This window comes from Chelonoidis abingdonii, chromosome 3, assembly GCF_003597395.2.
Source record: "Chelonoidis abingdonii isolate Lonesome George chromosome 3, CheloAbing_2.0, whole genome shotgun sequence".
Lineage (NCBI taxonomy): Eukaryota > Metazoa > Chordata > Testudines > Testudinidae > Chelonoidis > Chelonoidis abingdonii.
In genome coordinates, this window is record NC_133771.1 from 15,248,392 (window position 1) to 15,268,124 (window position 19,733).

General features: G+C 43.6%; 1 protein-coding gene across 2 annotated transcripts in view; it reads left to right on the plus strand.

Moving 5' to 3' along the window:
• Positions 1-19,733, plus strand: part of RUNX2 (RUNX family transcription factor 2) — a 110,648-nt gene that overhangs the window by 69,381 nt on the left and 21,534 nt on the right. For both annotated transcript variants that reach the window (XM_032802082.2, XM_032802083.2), the window contains one exon: positions 5,791-5,952. In XM_032802082.2, the coding sequence (XP_032657973.1) occupies positions 5,791-5,952 (162 nt within the window). The remainder of the gene's footprint in view (positions 1-5,790; positions 5,953-19,733) is intronic.

The following is a 19,733-nucleotide window of genomic DNA, read 5'->3' on the forward strand; positions in this document are numbered from 1 at the left end:
CCCAGCTGTGGCCGGGAGTGAGGCTGGGGCCAGGAGCTGAGATTGGGGCTGGAGCCAGAGCCATGGCCAGGACTGGAGCTGTGGCCGCAGTCAGGGCCGGAGTTGCAGCTGGGAGGAGTGCCAGTGCTGGAAGCTGAGAGCCAGGCTGTGGTCAGGGGCCGCGGCTGGGGTCGGAGGTGGGAGCTGAAGCTGAGGCCTCGCCTGGGGCTGGAGCCAGAGCAGAACTGGGGGCAGAGCAGGGCTGGGTGGTGCTCCCTCCCTACCCCTCAGAGGGGCTGGCCTGGCCCCTGCCGCACACCCTAAATGTTCCTTTGCATCCCTGTACAGGAGGTGGGGAAGGGACACCCCACAGTTTGGGGACCATTGCTCTACAGTGAGAAATGGTCACCCTTTGTATCTGGAGGTCATGTTCTTCAGCACTCTTTCAGTTTGGGGAATGGAAAATTGATTTCTCTACACTCTAGATCTCTTATAACCTATTGCCAAAGAATTGCAAAAGGCTACTTAACTGGGAAAGCCTGTGTAGTTGACAGCAGAACTGGGACATTGATTTTTAATTTTGTGCAGTCCATCCAATATTTGAATAATTTCTAAACGCCCTTGTTTTTCCAAGAATCCACTAAGATGTGTACAGTAGACCATGGAAGCAATGGTCAAATAGTATGTAAATCTACCAACCGTAACTGTGAATGTGGCAATGAAGCCTAGGAACAAAATAATATGCAATATTTGATATTTTCTGCTTCACAGAAACTTACCTGGCAGTGCAAACAGGAAGTAGCTGTGTGCGTATTAGTTTAGACCTCACCCTGGCTGACTTGTTTCAGCCGATCTGTGCATGAAGTTTAGGAGTATTTGCATGCAATGCTCTGTTGTGAATGACTTACGAAGCAGCACTTTTCTTCACACCCACACAGGCAGAACAAAAATGTTTACAAAAGGAGGATTGCTATTAGTAATCACTCCAAATTTTGAAGTGCAGAAATATGATAGCCCTGAACGCCTGGCTTTGGTCATCTTACTGTGCTCTGCCTTTCTTCAGTGTTTTCATATTGCCATCAAGACAGGTGGGTGGGTTATTCTCCCCTCCCCCCCACCTGTTCAGTATGCTTTTTTTATTTTCTTGTATTCTGGGGATTCCTTTAGGCAGAGTCATACTCCCTCTGGTTAACAGTTCTGGGACTTCTCATATATTCTAGGCTTTTAACAATTGGAAAGATGCTGCAGTTGTAACCACCTATGATCTTTCATGTGACAATGCAAAGCTTCTGGCCCTCAGACACCCAGAAGCTGCCTGATCACCTGGAAAATCTCACAAGCTCCCTGGTGAGAGCTAACAAGAGCATTTGCTTCTTGTACAGAAGGCAGAAAAAGCTTCCCACTAATATGCTCAAAGGCTATTGTATATATTTCACCACTGCATACTAAATACCTCATGTATCCAGTCTAAGTGCTCACTCAGCACACAAGCAACAAAAAAGGAACTCTTAAAAACTTCCTCGCGATTTCCTCTTAAGTTCTCGTGCCCAGCTTTGCCACATGTCCCAGAAAACATCCATCTGGAAGCAAACTCTGGGGTATGAATACTCTCCGTGAGGCTTGGAGGGACAGGGTTTCCTCTCTATATATGGTTCTGTTTTCAGTACAGACTGTGGCATATGTGGAAAAAACCCCAAACAAACAAGATTGCTTGATCTCTTGTGGCCTAAGTTCCTGCTCCAGTGGCATTTGGGGGTAGCTGTGTTAGGGCTTGTCTACAGTACAGGTTACGTTGGTATAACTTATGTCACTCGGGGTGCAAATAAGCCACCCTCAGAGCGAAGTAAGTTACACCAACCTAACCGCGGGTTTGGAAAGCACCATGTCAGCAGGAGAGCGTCTCCCTCTCGTTTCACAGAGGTGGTTTCATTAGGCCAATGGAAGAGCTCTCTCCCGTCGGCATAGAGAGTCTTCACCCAACGTGCTGCATCAGCGCAGCTGTAGCGCTTCTAGTGTAGACTAGCCCCTAGTGCCACAGAATGTTGCATTGTGGGTCCCCAGCTGGCCGGCGGTCTGCAGGACTAACAGCTGTTTCTGTAATTTGTGCACTGAATTTCCCATTTAGCCTGATTAGTGAGCGCGTTCAGCCCAGCTTGGGGAGATGCGTGCAATTTACCATTCGGCTTTGCATATAATCTTTGACAGGCAGCATGAGTGCAGCTCCCCCCACCCAGCCCTCCGCACATGCACACACAAACACCTGCTGTTCTTAACGAGGTGGCATTGCTTTGAGCGCTTCTGCTCACAGAAGCTAGAAACTTCAGTTTCCTGTTTGTTAACAGGCCAAGCCCAGTGAACAAAACCAGCCAGCCACAGGGCAAGATTCTCCACCCTGACCCAATGGTGACCTCAGCTCTGACTTACGGCGCAGAATTCTCATGTCTATCCATTCTAGCGCAGCCCTGATTTCCTCCCAAGCAGTGACTCTCAGCTGCAGTAGTAACTTTTCTATCAACAGTTGCTTGGGTTTGGTTTGGTTTCAGTTTTTTCTTTTCAATTGCTTCCTTTTCTAATCAGTGATGAACTGGGCCCTCATTTCTCCGCAGAGCTTAAACTGAACTTACTTTCACTCTCATTTGAGAAGTGGTCACGTTGGAATATGTGTCCACTGAGTCAGAGGTGACATGGGGGGGGGCGTGGCAACACCTGGGGTCATGTACCCCCCCAGTTTGCTGCTTGGCTTGTACTGAGCATGCTCCCTTGCTCTGTTGAAGCTGCTGCCCTCACTGTATGCCCCCCATGATTGGCAGGCATGGATCTTCTCTGCACTGAGCTATCTGGACCAAGAGGCCCCAACCAAAATCAGGGTCCCATTGTGCTAGCTACATAGGAAGAAACAGTTTGTGCACCAAAGAGCTTACTAACTAAGCAGGCAAGATAAAGAATAGGAGAAAGAGTATTCTGGGAAACTCATGCAGAGAAAGATTAAGTGACTTGTGCCCAAGGTCACAATGGGAGTTGGTGGCCAGGGGTGCTGAAAACATTTGTATAGTGGGGGTGCTGAGAGCCATTGAACCAAACTGTAAACTCTGCATATGATGGAAACAACTTTAGGCCAGGAGAGGCGGCAGCACCCTTAGTTCCAGCACCTGTGTCTGTAGCAAATCCAGGATTGAACCCAGATTTTCTGAGTCCCAGTCCAGTGCTTTAACCAAAAGAGAGTCCCTCCTCTCTTATTCTAAAATAATTTTTGCTTTTAAAACTCATACTGTTACAATGGTGAATTGCTGAAATCAAGTAGCAAATATAAGAATTTGTTTACATGACCCTAAAACCTTTATTCTTATTTTAAGATGGAATGAGCCAAAGAGGCTGTATTTAGATCTAGGGTTAGGCTAGATTTCAGGGTCCCAGGCCAAATGAGGACTAGGATATGAGTTCAAGGTATGATGGTGCACAAACGTGACAAGAACTTCTGCTCCCATGAGACTTCTACCATTCTGAGTAGCAGAAATCCCATGATAGCAACTGTATGCATGAGAGTCGTATTGTCTTGGGCCCAACTCCTGTGAGAACATCCATTCTTAGGATATTTCTTCCATATTCAAAATGGAAATTAAGCCCCTTCCAGTCTGAGATGTGACCTAAAATCAAAACCATAAGGGATGGTCGTTTGGATCCAAAGACTGGGTTTGAAAACCTCCTGGAATTTGAAAGAGTTTGGATGGGAGGTTCTGGTCCTGACCCATCATTAATTTTAATATTGTTTTGCCACTGTGCATAAGCTTTCCCACTGCACCCCCACATTTTACGATTGCTTACTATTAATTGAGTAGTAGATTACAGTACTGGTATGAGGCAGGGAGAAGTGTCAGTATCAGATTAACAACAGCCAGTCATATCTGAAGTTGTGCCAATCTATACAGCCCTAGCCTTGAAATTGTTAAAACAAAGAAGTTAATTACATTTAACGATCAAGTGTCCTTCAGATTTCTGAGAAGAATTTATGTTAACCATTTATTTTATTCAACTCTAATATAAACTGCAAACCAAAGGAAAATCCTTTTAAAATTAAATTGGAAAGGGTTTTTTTGGTTGTATCTGTATAGTTATTTTGCTTCAAGGATCTGCTTTCCAGACATCTCTTCAAACAAATCATGTCTGAACAGAAAAAATAAACAAGAAATAGCTGACACTACAAGGTTTTGCCATGTGGAAGAGCAGAAAGAGGGTTTTGTTTTGTTTTTTTTAAAGATGAATTTCCTGAAGAAAAAAAATGGGGAGGGGATTGCTTATGCCATTCAGATTTCGTGATTCTGTCAACAAAGTGGAGCCTTGAGACACTGCTCAAATGTAGCAACTTCTTGAGGTAAACTGGGATTGATTTGCTACTTTGGAAATAGTAGAGAGAATTTGGTTAAGTTGCAGTAGGTACAGGGCCGGTGCTTCCATTTAGGCGACCTAGGCAATCGCCTAGGGCGCCAGGATTATTGGGGGGCAGCATTTTGCCGGTGGGGCGGCAGGCGACTCCGGTTGACCTGCTGTAGGCGTGCCTGCAGAGGGTCCGCTGGTCCCGCGGCTTTGGTGGACCTGCCACAGGCGTTCCTCCGGACGGTCCACTGGTCCTGCGGCTTCGGTGGACCTCCCGCAGGCACACCTGCGGTAGCTCCACCGGAGCCGCAGGACCAGCGGACCCTCCACAGGAATGCCTGCGGCAGCTCCACCGGAGCTGCGTGAGCAGCACGCGGGGTGGCGAAATGGCTGTGCGCCTAGAGCTCCAAAAACACTGGCGCTGGTTCTGAGTAGGTGTAAAGCAATCTAGAGGCTGCAGTGCATACAGTTCTCTTGTGTACCACCTAGCTTACTAAACAAACTCTCTTAGCTAGGAAATGCTGTTGGGTTTTCACCAATGTAAAAGAAAAAATAAATGTTGATGAGTAATTCCTCCTGTCAGCAGTGAATCACTGGTTATTGACTAAAAGCAAAATTGTTTACAAAACCTAGTAGTAGGAAAATAAAACTGCCAACCCTCTTCTCTCACCCAATGCAACCCACCAGAACTTCAGTGGAAAAGAGAATCTGCATGCCCTTGAATCATTCCCTCCAAGGCAAGCTGTAAAAATTAGAAAAGTCATAATTAACTTTCAGTGGTTACCCCAAACCATTCAGTTTCAGATTATATTGATGGTGATTATAGGTAATCGGGCTTGAATGCAAACGTGATATTTTTTGGACAGATGCTAATAGGATTAATGACGTTTTTATTCTTGGATCACTTTCTCAGTGCTGAAAATGCTTCTGTTTAATGTTGAAACTGGATAACAACTTGACAGTGTGGCCATCAACTTTTAGTTCTCCTTCCCTCCCCAAAAAGCCAGTTTTAAGTTCAGCTGCAGCATTAAAAAAAAGAAAAGAAAAAGAAAAGCAACCGCAAAAAAAAAAAGCCACACTGCAGATGTTATCAGAGCTCTGAGCTGCTGGTGGAACGCTTTATTAGGACTGGACAAGAGAGTATGGGAATTTATGGAACACTGGCCACATCATTTTAAATTCTGCTTGCTACTGCTTTAGAAATTCAGAGGAAGTGCTTTGTTCTGCACTGTGCATTTCCCGCCATATTATTTTCCAAGGTGAAAAACTCAGAGTCAGGGAGAAGGGAAGGGTGCTGGGAGTTCTGGTTTGTCAGGCAGTCTCAGTCTTCATGATATCCATGTGCTTAGATTCTATAATGCCACTCTCATTGATGAAGCTGCTGGTGTCCCTAAATCTTTTCATTTCTTTTTAATTTTCTCTTTTTGTTTTGTTTTTTAGACCCCAGACAGGCACAATCATCCCCTCCATGGTCATATGACCAGTCTTACCCATCCTACTTGAGCCAGATGACTTCACCATCCATTCATTCCACAACTCCCCTGTCCTCTTCACGAGGCACAGGCCTTCCTGCCATCACCGATGTGCCCAGACGCCTCTCAGGTAAAGACCATGCTTTAGCTAAAATACTTATGCAGACAGGAACAGGAAACGTTGAGGCTGCTTATGCAGAACCTGTCTGCCCTCAAATGCAGCTTTGCAGCAAAAGTGAAGATCTGTCTGTGGTACCAGAGTTTCTGCACTGTGAAGGGGTCAAAATTTCTTTTTTTTTAAGGTTTTGATCCACAAATTAAAGTGCTACCATGTTATTCTGAGCATGTAGTTTGAGTGTCTGAAGGCCCATTTTAGGTCAGGTTATCTTTAACTGTCTGATTCAACTACTGAGTCACACTGTTTTCAACAGGGGGCCATCTGTTGTGAAGCAACTAGGATAATTTCTCTGTATTTTTGATATTTTAATTTTTTTTACTTATATCTCCTAAATTAGATTTGGCTTACCGGCAAGGGCATCTGTTTCTTTAATATTTAGTTTTAAGGCTCACTCTTGCTTATTTCAATTCAGTAGCTCAAGATAGCCAATTCCCTTATTTAATGTGTAATTAAGATCTCTGTCAGAAACTGGTTGAGTCACTTCAGGGTACAGAGCAGTCCTGGGAATACTGGACAGATTGTGCTTTGGAATGATGAAGGAGAGAGGAAATCTTTTTAGGCACATGCACTAGACAGAACTGACACTTATTATCAAACAAATATGCATACAGCCATGTAGTTCAAGTGGTCACAAAGGTAAATTCAGTTGTGTAAAGTAAGCCAGTTGCCCCATTATAACATACAACATGGAACAGCAGAAAATCGCCTTGTATATTTTGTTATTCTGGGGAACTGTGTCTTAGCCGGAAAATTAAAATTCTAAACAGACAGGTGTGGAAATATTGGTGAGGTATCTGCCAAAAGCATGTGTAATATAAAGAAAACCTTTACAATTCATTAGTAAAGCATGAAGAATTGGTCTTATTCTATTTTTCCATGTTTGTAAGACACTGTTACAGTCTCAGATTCTAGCTCCATACACCTGTTTGACTTGCAGCTAGGTGAGTTTCTTTCTATCTTTTTTTCTCCCTTCTACAAAGCTCAGAGCACTGTAAACACTACTCACTTCACTGAGCTGCATCATGGACAAACTGAATGTCAGCCAACAGGCATGTAGGATTTGATTAGTTGAGACTCCTTTATTTCTTTCATCTTGGAATGGGGAAGCTTTGTTTCTCAAACAAATAGCAGCAAAGATCTCTCTGGCCCTAGTGCTCTCTGGGTTTTCAGAGAATGCCGCATTTCCATATGGGTCAACAGTTCTGGCAAAGCCCGACAGGCTCTTCTGGCCTTTCCTTGTGATGCTCATTTAGTTTAAAAACAAAATTAACTTTATTTTGAAGAAGTGACGTGTTTGGCTTTAGATTGATTTCCTCTTTAGTTTGGGTCTCCTGATGGTCTGCACAGCCCTGTGTGGTCAAAGCAGTTATTTTTGCTACTTTGCCCCCAGCAATACTTACAGGGAAAGGCCCAGATCGGGACTGCCACATCAGTGTAAGTTACTTGCCTGTGTGTATTCAAACGTGAGTGCCTAGCATGTGGGACGCACGCACGTATAATGGCTAAAAGACCTAACTATGTACATCATAAGGCCATGTGCAGTACTTTTCTATTTTATTCCACAGCAAGCTGTCCCCACTTCTCCTGGCCTTCACCTTTTGGTGAACAACCTCTCTCTCTCTGTTTTTGTCTTTTCCAAACATAGGAAGCTGGCTTTGTCACTTAGTTCTGAATCTACCAAAGAGGATTTTGATCTGCCACAAATATCTGAGACTGTCCGCAATACTGCGTGTTAACTCACTGACTGCCAGTGGCTTTCTTAGGTTGAGGACTAGGTCTGACTCTCAAACAACAAGGAGACATATTGTAGCACCATTTGAAAACTCTGGCACCCTACTTGCATGCCCCTACAGCGCAGCGAATTCCACTGCACTGTGGCAAACGGGTGAGGGCTGGATCTGGCCCGTATTGTTTATAATGTGTGGACTGGAATGTTAAAGTGTGGTTTTGTGACTACAAAAATTGCCACCTTCTTACCCAAGAGGTGTGATTTCCTTGTGTGTATTCCAGCTTCTATTTGCTGGCTTTTGCGAACAAAATAAGTTGTACTATTTTTTACTCCTCAGCCCAGCGGAACCAACACAGCTCTGAGAGGGGAGTTTGAGTCTAATCCTTCTCACACATTGTCAACCCCATTGTTAACTAAGTCCCAACCTTGGGGCCTCAATCACACTTGTCCAACCACACAGAAGGGTGAGATAAGAAAAGATGGTTTGGTGGATAGAGCACTGGACTGGGATTCAAGAGAATTGGCCTCAATTCCTGTCCCAGCCACAAATTCCCTGTATTACCTTGGGCAGGTCAGTTAATCTAGTCTGTGCCTCATTTTGCCATCTGTAAAATGGGGCACAATGAGATGGGGGTGTAAAAATCACTAATGATTGCACAGTGCTCAAATATAATGGTTTGGCCCTCAGCACTAATATAGACAGATAGAAACACTTGTGCAACACCACTGAATGCAGTGGGGATGCACAGGTGTAGCTGACCACAAAAACTGGACTGCACTTCATTACTGATGAAGGGATATCAGAAGGAAAGAATCTAGCTCGAGTTTGCTGGTCTGGCAGTTACAACAACCAACGTATCACTTGTAAATTGAGAAAACTGGATCCTCATCCATTTGATCCGTTTTTACAGAGTCATTTTTCAGAGTAGAACCAGACTTTTTAGAAGAAAAATTACATTCCTGGGAGCACGAAAAAACTTCAGGCACCCTCCGGCATGAGGGAGGAATTACTTTATTTAGAACCAAAGCATTACAAGGCCTCGAAGAGAAAAATAATTGTTTCTCAGTATAATGGCAGAGAACTGATTATCACCTTTGCTAGAAATATACAAGGTTATTTTAATGAATGCCTATTGCTTATTAACAAATGGGAAGACAAATGGTAATACTTCAGATTCAGGCCTCACATGCTACATAGCATGGTCTAGACCGATATTTAAGCTTGGTGAGAAGGTGTTGGGTACCACAAGCCAGTCAACACATTTGAAGGGTATGTCTACCCAACAGCTGGTGTAATTCGCAGCACAAGTAGACATACACATGCTCACTCTGCTGGAGCTAATGTCTAAAAGTAGCAATGTGGCCGCAGTGGTGCAGACAGCGACTCAGGCTAACTGCCCAAGTACCATCCTGCAGACCACACGAGGACTTTTAGAATCAAGGCCTTCAGCAATTGAAGGCTTTGGCCAATAAATGTTAACAGAGTAGTAAGATTAATACACAAGAACTTAGTCATGAAACATTTACGGTACCTGACACAAAAGCAAGGAAGTAAATAAGCCAACTAACAGTACAAACCACAGGCACACCCATCCGCCGCTTCACCCTGCCACTACCACAGCTACCATACCTCACAGATCATAAACTTAACTCTGTCTGCTGGGGGATGCTAGCCTTCCAGCACCCCTTTTTACCAACATATCCCCTACAACACACCAGACTACTGCTCAGCCTTCCCGGCTTCACCACACTATCCCTCTTAGCATTGTAAACTGTAGCAGTTTGATGTGTGGCCTCAGTCTCCGGACCTAGAGAATGATGGGAAATGGCATCTATTTTGAATTTCTCTGAGATTTTATGCCTCACCCTCTGCTGACAGATAAAATTTCATTTTTTAAAAAACAGAGGTGAAAAGACTCTTAAAACCTGTGTATTTCTTTTAAAAACTACCTATTTTACAAAATCCACTCAAGATTCTCCTATCTGCCAATTTTTGGAAAGGTTGATACTGTTTCTCTTAAAAGATACCTGACAAAAAGCAGGGACAAATTTTAGCTAGAGCCCAGTTTCACACAGTCCTTATTAAAAATGTATGAACAGAAGTCAGACAAAAACTACTGAGAACGGGCATAAAAACTGATGCTGAAATTTTGCATTGAAGGGTCACCTGCCTGTAAAGAAAAAAAAAATGTATGTCCCATTTTAAGCCCATTTCAGAACTTAGACCTTAGTTCCTGCTGTACCACTGGGCAGATTAGTTCCTCCACTAATGATGGTTACTTGCTAGTTGTGGTATGTCTTTCTAGGTAACACCAGCACATTCAATCTCCTCTGTCACTGCCTTCTGCCGGTTCTTCCTTGGCTACCTCACTTTCTTGTCCCTCTCTAAGGTACATCAGGGGTAAGGTTCGGTTAGTCGTTACTAACTATATGGCTTTTTCATACCCCCGAGCAACATAGCTGGGTCCACTTAGCTCTTTAGTGTAGACCTGGCCTTACTCTTTTTTTTTAAATGAAAGCTGAGGCTCAAGAGCAAGTGAAAGCTCAAGGGATTCTATAAGTAGAACCATAGAAGGGTAGAAATATCGGGCTGGGATCTCAAGAAGTCATCAGGTCCAACCCCCTGCTCTGTGGCAGGACCCAGTGAACCAAGATCATCCCTGAAAGGTGTTTGTCTAAGCTGTTCTTAACATCCAGTGGCAGGAATTCTACAACCTAGCTTGGAAGCTTATTCCAGAGCTTAACTAGCCTTGCAGTTAGAAAGTTTTTTTTAATGTCTAACCTACATCTTCCTTGCTGCAGATTAAGCCCATTGCTTCTTCTCGTACCTTCAGCGGACATGGAGAACAATTGATCACTGTCCTCTTTATAGCAACCCTTAACATTTTTGAATACTGTTATTAGAGCCCCACCTCCCGCTGCCCCCAGAGTCTTCTTTTCTCAAGAGAGAGATGCCCAGTTTTTTAAATATTTCCTCATAGGTCAGGTTTTCTAAACTGTTGGTCATTTTTTGTTGCTCTCCTCTGCAATCTCTCCAGTTTGTCAACATCTTTCCTAAAGTGTGGTGCCCAGAATTGGATGCAGTACTCCTGCTGAGGCCTCACCAGTGATGAGTAGAGGGGGACAGTTACCCCCCATGTCTTAAAAATGACACTCCTGTTAATACACCCCAGAATGTTAATAGCCTTTTTTTGCAGCTGCATCACATTGTAGACTCATATTCAGTTTGTGATCCACTATAACCCTGAGATTGTTTTCAACAGTACAACCACCTAGCCAGTTATTCCCCATTTTGTAGTTGTGCATTTGCTTTTTCCTTCCTAAATGAAATATTTGCATTTGTCTTTATTGAATTTCATCTTATTGAATTCAAAGCAATTCTGCAATTTGTCACTCATTTTGAATTCTAATCCTATCCTTCAAAGAGCTTTCAAGCCATCCCAACTTGGCGTCGTCTGCAAATTTTATAAGCATGTTCTCCACTCCATTATATAAGACATAAATGAAAATATTGACTAGTACCAGACTCAGGACTAACCCCAGCAGGATCCCACTAGATATGCCTCCCAGTTTAACAGCAAACCAATGAACGATTGTACTCAAAGACTAATTATCAACTAGTTGCGGACACATCTTATAATAATTTTTTCTAGACCACATTTCCTAGTTTGCTTATGAGACTGTCACATGGGACTCAAAAGCTTTACTAAAAATCAAGATAAATTTGTGCTGTTCAGAAACAACTCTGTCATTTGCAGTTTGTACCTAAACCTGTGACTCATCGTATTTTTTTTTTAAATGGCACTATTTATTTTGCAAACCACAATTTGTCCATTTTTAGCTTCCTGCCCATTTAATCCCACCTAGGCATTATAGCCCCTTGGCACTGGCATGTAGAATTTCAATAGGAGCTTCTCTCTACCGTGGAATCTCTCATTGGAGCTATTGTCCAGAAGCTGGGTTGCATGATCCCTGCCTTTAGGATATAGGCCAAATTTTTCAAATGTGGGTGGCCTAAAATTAGGCAACTACATCCGTATTTAGACATTGAAATAAATGTCCTGATTTTCAGAACCCAATTGAATTGAAGGACCCAATCCTTGTCCTTACTAAAACCCCATTTAATGTATTTTAAATTACTGTTGAGAAAGGAAATAAACAGGATAAATTGGGGCAAAGGGAAAGAGTTCTTATTGCAGAAGTATGGGATTTGTAAACAACAGAAAAGAAAGAAACAAGTGGAACTTGAAGTGGAATGAATTTGTTGCTGATACAGACAGGAAATAGCACACTCAAATATATGGGTATGTAGAGATATATTTTTATCTGAGTTTTTTTGCAATGTGTTTTCTATTTAGGAAGTGTATCTAGATTTGCATCTGTTTCCAGAACTTGCTGCTAACAGTTAATAATGATGCCAAAACATACTTTAGTTTCAGCTTGAGACCAAATGATATTCATTTTTTGATTACTAATTTAGCATCTGATATTAATTAAGGATATTTTCCATAAGTGCCAGGCCTTTTCTGAAGAGCTAATTAAAATTATATGAACTTAAACCGGAATAAGGTCTCATAGTCTGAACATTTTTGTGATGATTATTCTTACCAGCCTCTACTGGCTTTTGTAACTAGAATGGTAACTACTTGTAAGGACAATAGAGCAGCCAGAGGCCAGAAATGTAAAGGACCTTATCCTGCAACCCTTAGTTATGAGAGTATTATCACTAAGGTCAATGAACTACTCATGCGATGGCTCTAGGATTGGGCCCTCTTAGCTTTTGTATATAGGCATATGTCCATGTCTGTGACCTCCTAGTGATTGACACTGTAGGCCTGATCCTGTGCAAAACTGAGTTACACTTAAGGTATGTCCACACTACCTGCCAGATCGGCGATCAATCTATTGGGGATCGATTTATCGCGTCTCCTCTAGACGCAATAAATCGATCCCTGAACCTGCTCCCTGTCGACTCCAGAACTCCAGCGGGCGAGAGGCGGAAGCGGAGTCGACGGGGGAACCGCGGCCGTTGATCCCACGCCATGAAGATGGGAAGTAAATTGATCTAAGATACGTTGAGTTCAGCTACACTATTCTCGTAGCTGAAGTTGCGTATCTTAGATCGATCCCCCCCCAGTGTAGACCAGGGCTAAGTGACACTTCCTTCCATTAAATTTAGCAGAACCAAGAGGGTGCTCAGCACCACAGGAGAGGCAGACAGCACTTTGTAAGAATACGCTGAAGACAACACTCTTGTCTCCAAAAGCGTTACACTCTAAAGGGCACAACTCTGCAACCCTGACTCACATGCAGTAATGCCAACTCAATAAATCAAATCCTCTCTTGATGTAAACTGGTACAACTCCATTGATTTTCAGTGCAATTTTACTCATTGACACCCGTGCAAAATGTGACCTTTTATGAAGGTTGCAGAATTGGAGCCTAACAAACCATCCCTACACCCTTCTGAGATGGGTGGGCTAGTATTTTTTATCCCCATTTTATAGATGAGGCAAGTGAAGAACCATAGAGACTAGACACTCTCTCACCCCCTGATTCAGTGTAAAACCTTTCAGCTGAAAAGCAGAACTGGAAAGGTGTTGGCTGAGAGATTAAAAAGAATGACTGATATTTGTGATAGAAATGGAAGATAAGAGCTGAGACAATGATTCACACTTCCTCTGGCAGAAAAAAAGGACAGAACCTCGTCAGAGAGGAAATTGGAGGGTACAGATGGAGGAGAATACCCCAAACTCCATTTTAAAGAGCAAGAGTAATAGGAGAGAAGTGTTTTACACAGAAAAAGGGAGACCCTCCATGCCTAATAAGATAGGTTTTAGGGCTGACACAAAAGGAAGAGTCAGGAGGAAGATAAAAGCAGGTGATGGCCTTTTGCTGGTCACTTGTGACTAGATCCACTCTACAGTGGGTGCAGAGTTTTTAAATTCTGCAGACATTCTAGTAAGTACTAAATGCAAAATTATTAGCATTTTTGAACAGTGAGGGCTTTTAGCGGCAATGGATTCTAGGGAGCAAATTGCAGTTGAGACCAGTTTAATATTTGGAACCTTTATGTTTATTTCTGCAGAGACTGAGACACAGGAGAGAGGTGTGTAAAAGAACCAGTTTCTGCAGTGGGTCTTAGGGATATAACAGAAGCTATCGAAAAAATTAAGATTAGGGTTAAAATTGGACTAGAGAGCCAAATTCAACAATTTAATTTGCCAAAAGGCCAGAGCAGTGCTGTGCAAAACCATTCTACACAGACCTCAGTACCTGGATTCAGCCCCACTTTATCTCACACCATCCCAGTGTTTCATCAGAACTGTTTTGGGGGTGTATGCAAACTTTCCACTGGAGCTTTTGGGGAAATTATTTTTCTCTACTTGGCTGCTTGCAGATTTTTTTCAAGCTGCTGTTCAAAGTATAATTCAAGTTTGAGCTGTATTCCATTGGGATGCATCACACGGTGGAAGTCACATGCCATTTCCCTGTCTCTAACTGGCTATGCCTATCTGATGAGATCAGGAAGGTCAGCTCAACAGGAATTATTTTCAGCTGATTTACCAGTTAAGAGGCTATATTTCTTGTCCATCTGAAAAACTCCACTGAAAAACATTTTCACCCAGTCCTAGCCCATGTCTTGCAGGCGTTAAGCTAATATAGTAATTACCTTCTGAAATTCCTGTGGGAATGGTTATGTTTTTATACTTGTCCTGACCTAAATATCACTCACTTTTATAAAGGGAAACTTATTTGTTTCACTGATATTAGACCTGTCTTGTTGCATCAGACTGAGGTGGAGGAATATTATTCCTGGACAGAGGCACAGACGTTCTCCTGCACTTTTTGCACTATGTTTGGCCATTCCCTTTGAAAAACAGTCACAGTCAGCAAGGTCTTCAAAATTCAGGGCAAGGGGACATCATGAGTAAGCAAAAAGAAAAGAATTCTCTAGCTTGGGATTGCTTGGGCAAAAAGAAAAGTCACAGTGTCAGCACAAACATTGTGATACAAGACATCTGCGCTGCCAAACAAACTGTGGAAATAGAGGATGATTTCATCTATTGAGGCAGTAAATTGTCATCAGATGGGTGCAGCCAACCAGGCATCCTAAGAAGAATTGGTTTAGCAGCCTCAGCCATGAAGGATCTGCTTAGGATCTGGAGCAAAAAGAAGGTGAAATTATGTACAAAAGTACAGATTTATCAAACCTGTGTACTTCCAACACTCTTACATGGCTCTGAAACATAGACATTGCTTAAACAAGACATAAAGAGGCTGGAAGCATTTCATATACATTGCCAGCGGTGACTACTGGGTATAAGGTGGTTTGATTTTTATCAGTAATAGGGATGTATTGTTGAGAACTGGCCTTGAGAAGTTATCACTGGTCACTGCTGGTTGTCCCTTTTTGGTCATATAACCTGCCTTTGGAGATGAAGTCCCTGCACATCAAGCCCTGAAGATTGGATGTGATCATACATGATTAACTAGGGTGTATCAGGTCAGTAATAATCCCATGGAGCTTTTAAACACCTGGCATAAAGCCAGACAACGTGGCCATGGATATTCAGCACTACGGACCCTCGCTATTGAAGCATACTGCTGTTGGGGTTCAATCCACTCCTACAGCCTTTGAGTTTAGAGCCCAGCCTCTCCAAAGCATCTTCCCTTTGTATACCACGCGTACAGCCATTGGTGCCAGGGGGAGAGGCAGCAGAGCTGAACTTAACCCCTTGCTCACTGGGCAGTAGGTAATGCCCCTGCCACACAAAGAATTTCTTCTTCAGAAGCAGAGACATCATTTGCACCAAACCATTTCTGCAGTGTTTTCAAGGAGCTGTAGCTGCACACAGAGGAGGCGGTTGCAGAGTGCTTTACTTCATCAGCATTGTCCACCTTCCAGGCAGGCACTTTCATCTGCAAGCCTCATGGTAGGATTGCTCAAAACTTTCTTTAATTGATCAAGCTCAACTGGGACCAAGCAGAAATCAGGGAGCCCCACATCAGGGCTGAAGGCTGGAGTCCAGATCCCTGCAGGACATGCGGACGCTGTTGCCAATTGCAGAGTGTAGGATGCTTTGTCAGGTACTGAGATTGACGATGCTGAAATGGCAGCCATTACTGAGGATGACGGGGAGGGGGAATGCAATGCTTAGATATGCCAGTGATGAGATGGATGGGTGAGGGGATGAACTGAGGGATAGCCAAACTGAGGCAGAGAGTCAACAACATCTTTGAGACTAGGAAGAGGAAGCACAGTCTGATCCTTCGCACTGTGGTGGCTATAGATGTGGAGCTCCCACTTTAATGTCCAAATTGGACTGTGGCATACATGAAATATTCCTGCTTTCTGTACAGCATATTGGCTCTGGCTGTAAAGGGCCCATCAGAAGCTGATTCTCCTCTCAGGAGTATTTATGCTGAAGTCAGTGGACTAACACCTGTGTTTAAACAGCGCACAGTATTTAAGAGGGAGTTATGTGGAAGGTCCTTCTCTTGCTTGTCTTTGCCAATTGGCATCACATGCTTGTTACTGGAGGAGGTGCAACATGGAATGTCAATATCATCATCTGCACCAACAATGTGTCTCTCTCAGTTGGCAAGGGCTAATGAAAGTGGTCACCGTCTGGGAAGTTAATGACGCCACATTTGCACTGTATGTCATTGATGGGTTAGCTGGGATATCACTCTCCAACGCCTGGGCACCTCTGCTTTATGGCATCACCTGCCGAACAAGCATTGTGTTTAATCCAAAAAACACCTCTTAACATCTGGACCTGGGGTGGCAGAATGTTGTGAAGGGTGTGGGTGGAGGGAAACCACCTCATGTGAATTCCTGCTGCGAGGCCAAGTGCCTATGTTGTTCCGAAAGCAGAGCAACATCAGCCCCAGCAATGTCCCCAGGAAAAGGTAGCATATGGGACCTAGGAGACTCTTGGGAGATGATAGCATGATGCACTGCGAAACACATGGCCCAGCCCAGGGCTATTTTAATTCCATGCCTGATGAAGTTCTGGCACATGCTGCCCTTCTCAGTTGTGGAAGCAGAGGGCTTCCAAGAGCGGATGTTGGTTATAGCTTTGCATTTGCAAGTTCCAAGTTGCATTTTGTTTTTCTTGACAAAGGCTTTCCCAGAACAGAGTACACTTCCTGGAGCAGCTGTGGAGGTACACACACTGGTCTGCCTTACTAGAGACATGGGGCTAACGATCAAAGCAATGATTACGTTTGAGAGTAGCTGCTAAGCCATCTTTGGAATTGTCATCCAGCCACCTACCATTGCCATATTGTCGCCGCTTATTATTTGTATTGTGGTAGCACCTAGGAGCCACATCACAGACAAGGACCCATTGTGCTTGGTGCTGTACAAACATGAGCGGGGCGGGAAGAGGTCACAGGTGAAGGCTCTGCCCCAGAGAGCTTACAATATAAATGCAGGACAAGATGGATACACGGTGGGTGAGGTAATATCTTGTTGGACCAATTTCTGTTTGAGAGACAAGCTTTAGAGCTGACACAGAGCTCATCTTCAGCTCTGGGAAACTTACTCAGAGTGTCACAGCTCAATACAAAGTGGAATAGATTGTTTAGCTATGACACTCTGAGTAAGTTTCCCAGAGCTGAAGAAGAGCTCTTGGTAAGCTCGAAAGCTTGTCTCTCTCTCCAACGAAAGTTGGTCCAATAAAAGTTATTGCTTCACCTCGCTTTTCTCTCTAATGTTCTGAGACCACCACGGCTACAATAACACTGCATACAAAGATGGATACAAACAGACAGATGGGGGAACACAAGGAAACTGTGAGACAGTATCAATCAGCATGATAAGCAGCCCGCCAGCAGCCTACACATCATCAAATTTTTTCAGGTGTCCTGACAAAGGAGAGTTTGAAGGAGCACAGTGACAGAGCTCTGTGGGTGTGTACATCTTCCCAAAAGTGAGTGGAAGCATGGGAGAAAGAACAGAGTGCTTGTTTGAAAAATGTAACAAGTAGACAATGGAAGCTGGTGACATTGGAAGCTGGGGACTGGTCCTGCTTTGAGCAAGGGGTTGGACTAGATGACCTCCTAAGGTCCCATCTAACCCTGATATTCTATGATTCTATGACATAGGCCGACTGTAGGTGGGAGTCAACATTTCAGTAGTGAAAAGAGACAATAAGGAGGAGGAGGGTGAGCCATGAAGGGCCTGGAAAGAAGACAAGTACAGTAGTTTATGTTTGAGGCGATGGAGAAATGGGCTACTCAGTATGGGAGTCTTCTAAGCAAAATTCAGGGGGGCATTAACTTAGCAGGCTGATTGACCAACACTTCTCTTTCCTCTTGATTCATGATGTTATACGGGGTGGTTCAGGTGTACAGTGGCAGCTTTCTCCATGTATCCTGCTTCATTATTGTTAAAATATATTCATATTACAGTAACACCTAGAGATTTTGACTGAAATCAGGCTGCATTTTGCTAGGCGTTACAATCTAAATAAACACAGGAAGTAGCAGAATTATCAGCCTCCCAGTTCTACAGATGGGGCACTGAAGTGCCGAGAGGCCAAAGTCACACAAGGAGTCTGTGACAGAACAGGGTATTGAATCCAGACCTTCTGAGTCAAGGGCCGGAGCCTTTACTTCCAGAACATCCTTTCTCTCATAATTCAGATGTGGTATCACCCTGTGCACTGCTACCCTCAGCTGTTTTTATGTGGCAGAACAACTGGTGTATTGAGATGTTTCTTTGTGCACAAAGATCATTTTCAGCTGGGCAAACGGGAGTGGCCCCCATGACTTCCATAGTACGCACGTTCCTATATAGAAAACTCACTCTATTCTCTGAAACATCTGTGGTACCCTGCTGTGGAAAAGACTATATTTTGCAGCTCAAATGTGAGTTTCTTAAGATGGCGAGACCTTAGTGTCTCCAGAACTGAGGTCAAGTCACTGTGTGTGATGCAGTTGGGGAACCCCACTAGAACTGCCATATCTGCTAGACCTTACAGGGTGATAACAGCACAATCTAGTGGAGTGAGCAGAGGACTGGGAGCCAGGATCTTCCAGGTTCTATTCCAGATCCACTGCCATAATGCATGTCCTTAATGATAGTTTTTATACTTAGGTGGTAATTTTCAGCTGAGTACTGTACAAACATTAATTCTGCCTCAAACCCTCTTTCCTTCCTGTCAGGTAGGTTTATCTCATCTGCCATTAGCAGCACTTCAGCTTGGAGAGATTAAGGCCAAAATCTGAAAGTGTGGGAGATGACAGTCAAGTATGTATAATTGATGTATAGGCACCTAAATAGGTGGTCTGATTTTCATTTTCCCATTCATGGCACCCAGGTTTGAAAACAATGACCCAAGTGATTTGCCCAAGGCCACCCAGTGCATCAGTGGCAAATAGTATCAGAACTCAGGAGTCTGACTTCCAGTTGTAGACCGTACTTAACCCACTAACATTAAACCATTTCCTCCTCCTCCTCTCCACCCCAACTCACCTTCCCTGCCTTCTTGATGTGTGAAATTGGAATAACAACCCTAACCTATGTCACAAGGAGGCTCCGTGAATTAATTTATTTATATCTGTACATCTCTTTGAAAATTTAAAGAACAAGGGGCTAGTTTAGCGAAGATGTGTATCTGAATTCCTTCGTCAGCTTTGAAAATCTCCACCTAGCTCAGTAGCATTAATATTTGATGCAGCTTGACAGAGCAGAAAGTAGCACTGCACTGAGACAGCAAACGTCCTGCCCTGTATTATAGCTCTGCTGCCTTCGGTGCATCTAGGACGACCCTCAACCCAACAGGCAAAACTCAAGACAGAGTGAAAGGGGCTTAAGTGGAAGGGTTGAGTAGTACTAGTGATAGAATTCCCTTTGGCTTTTGTCTAGCTGAAAGGTGGCAACCCTGGCCAGCCAGCACAGAGCTGCCAAGCCAATAGGTACATACACTAGATCAAGAAGCCAATGAAGTGTACTTATTTAAAACAAAGCCTTGCCTCAAAACAAAGTCAT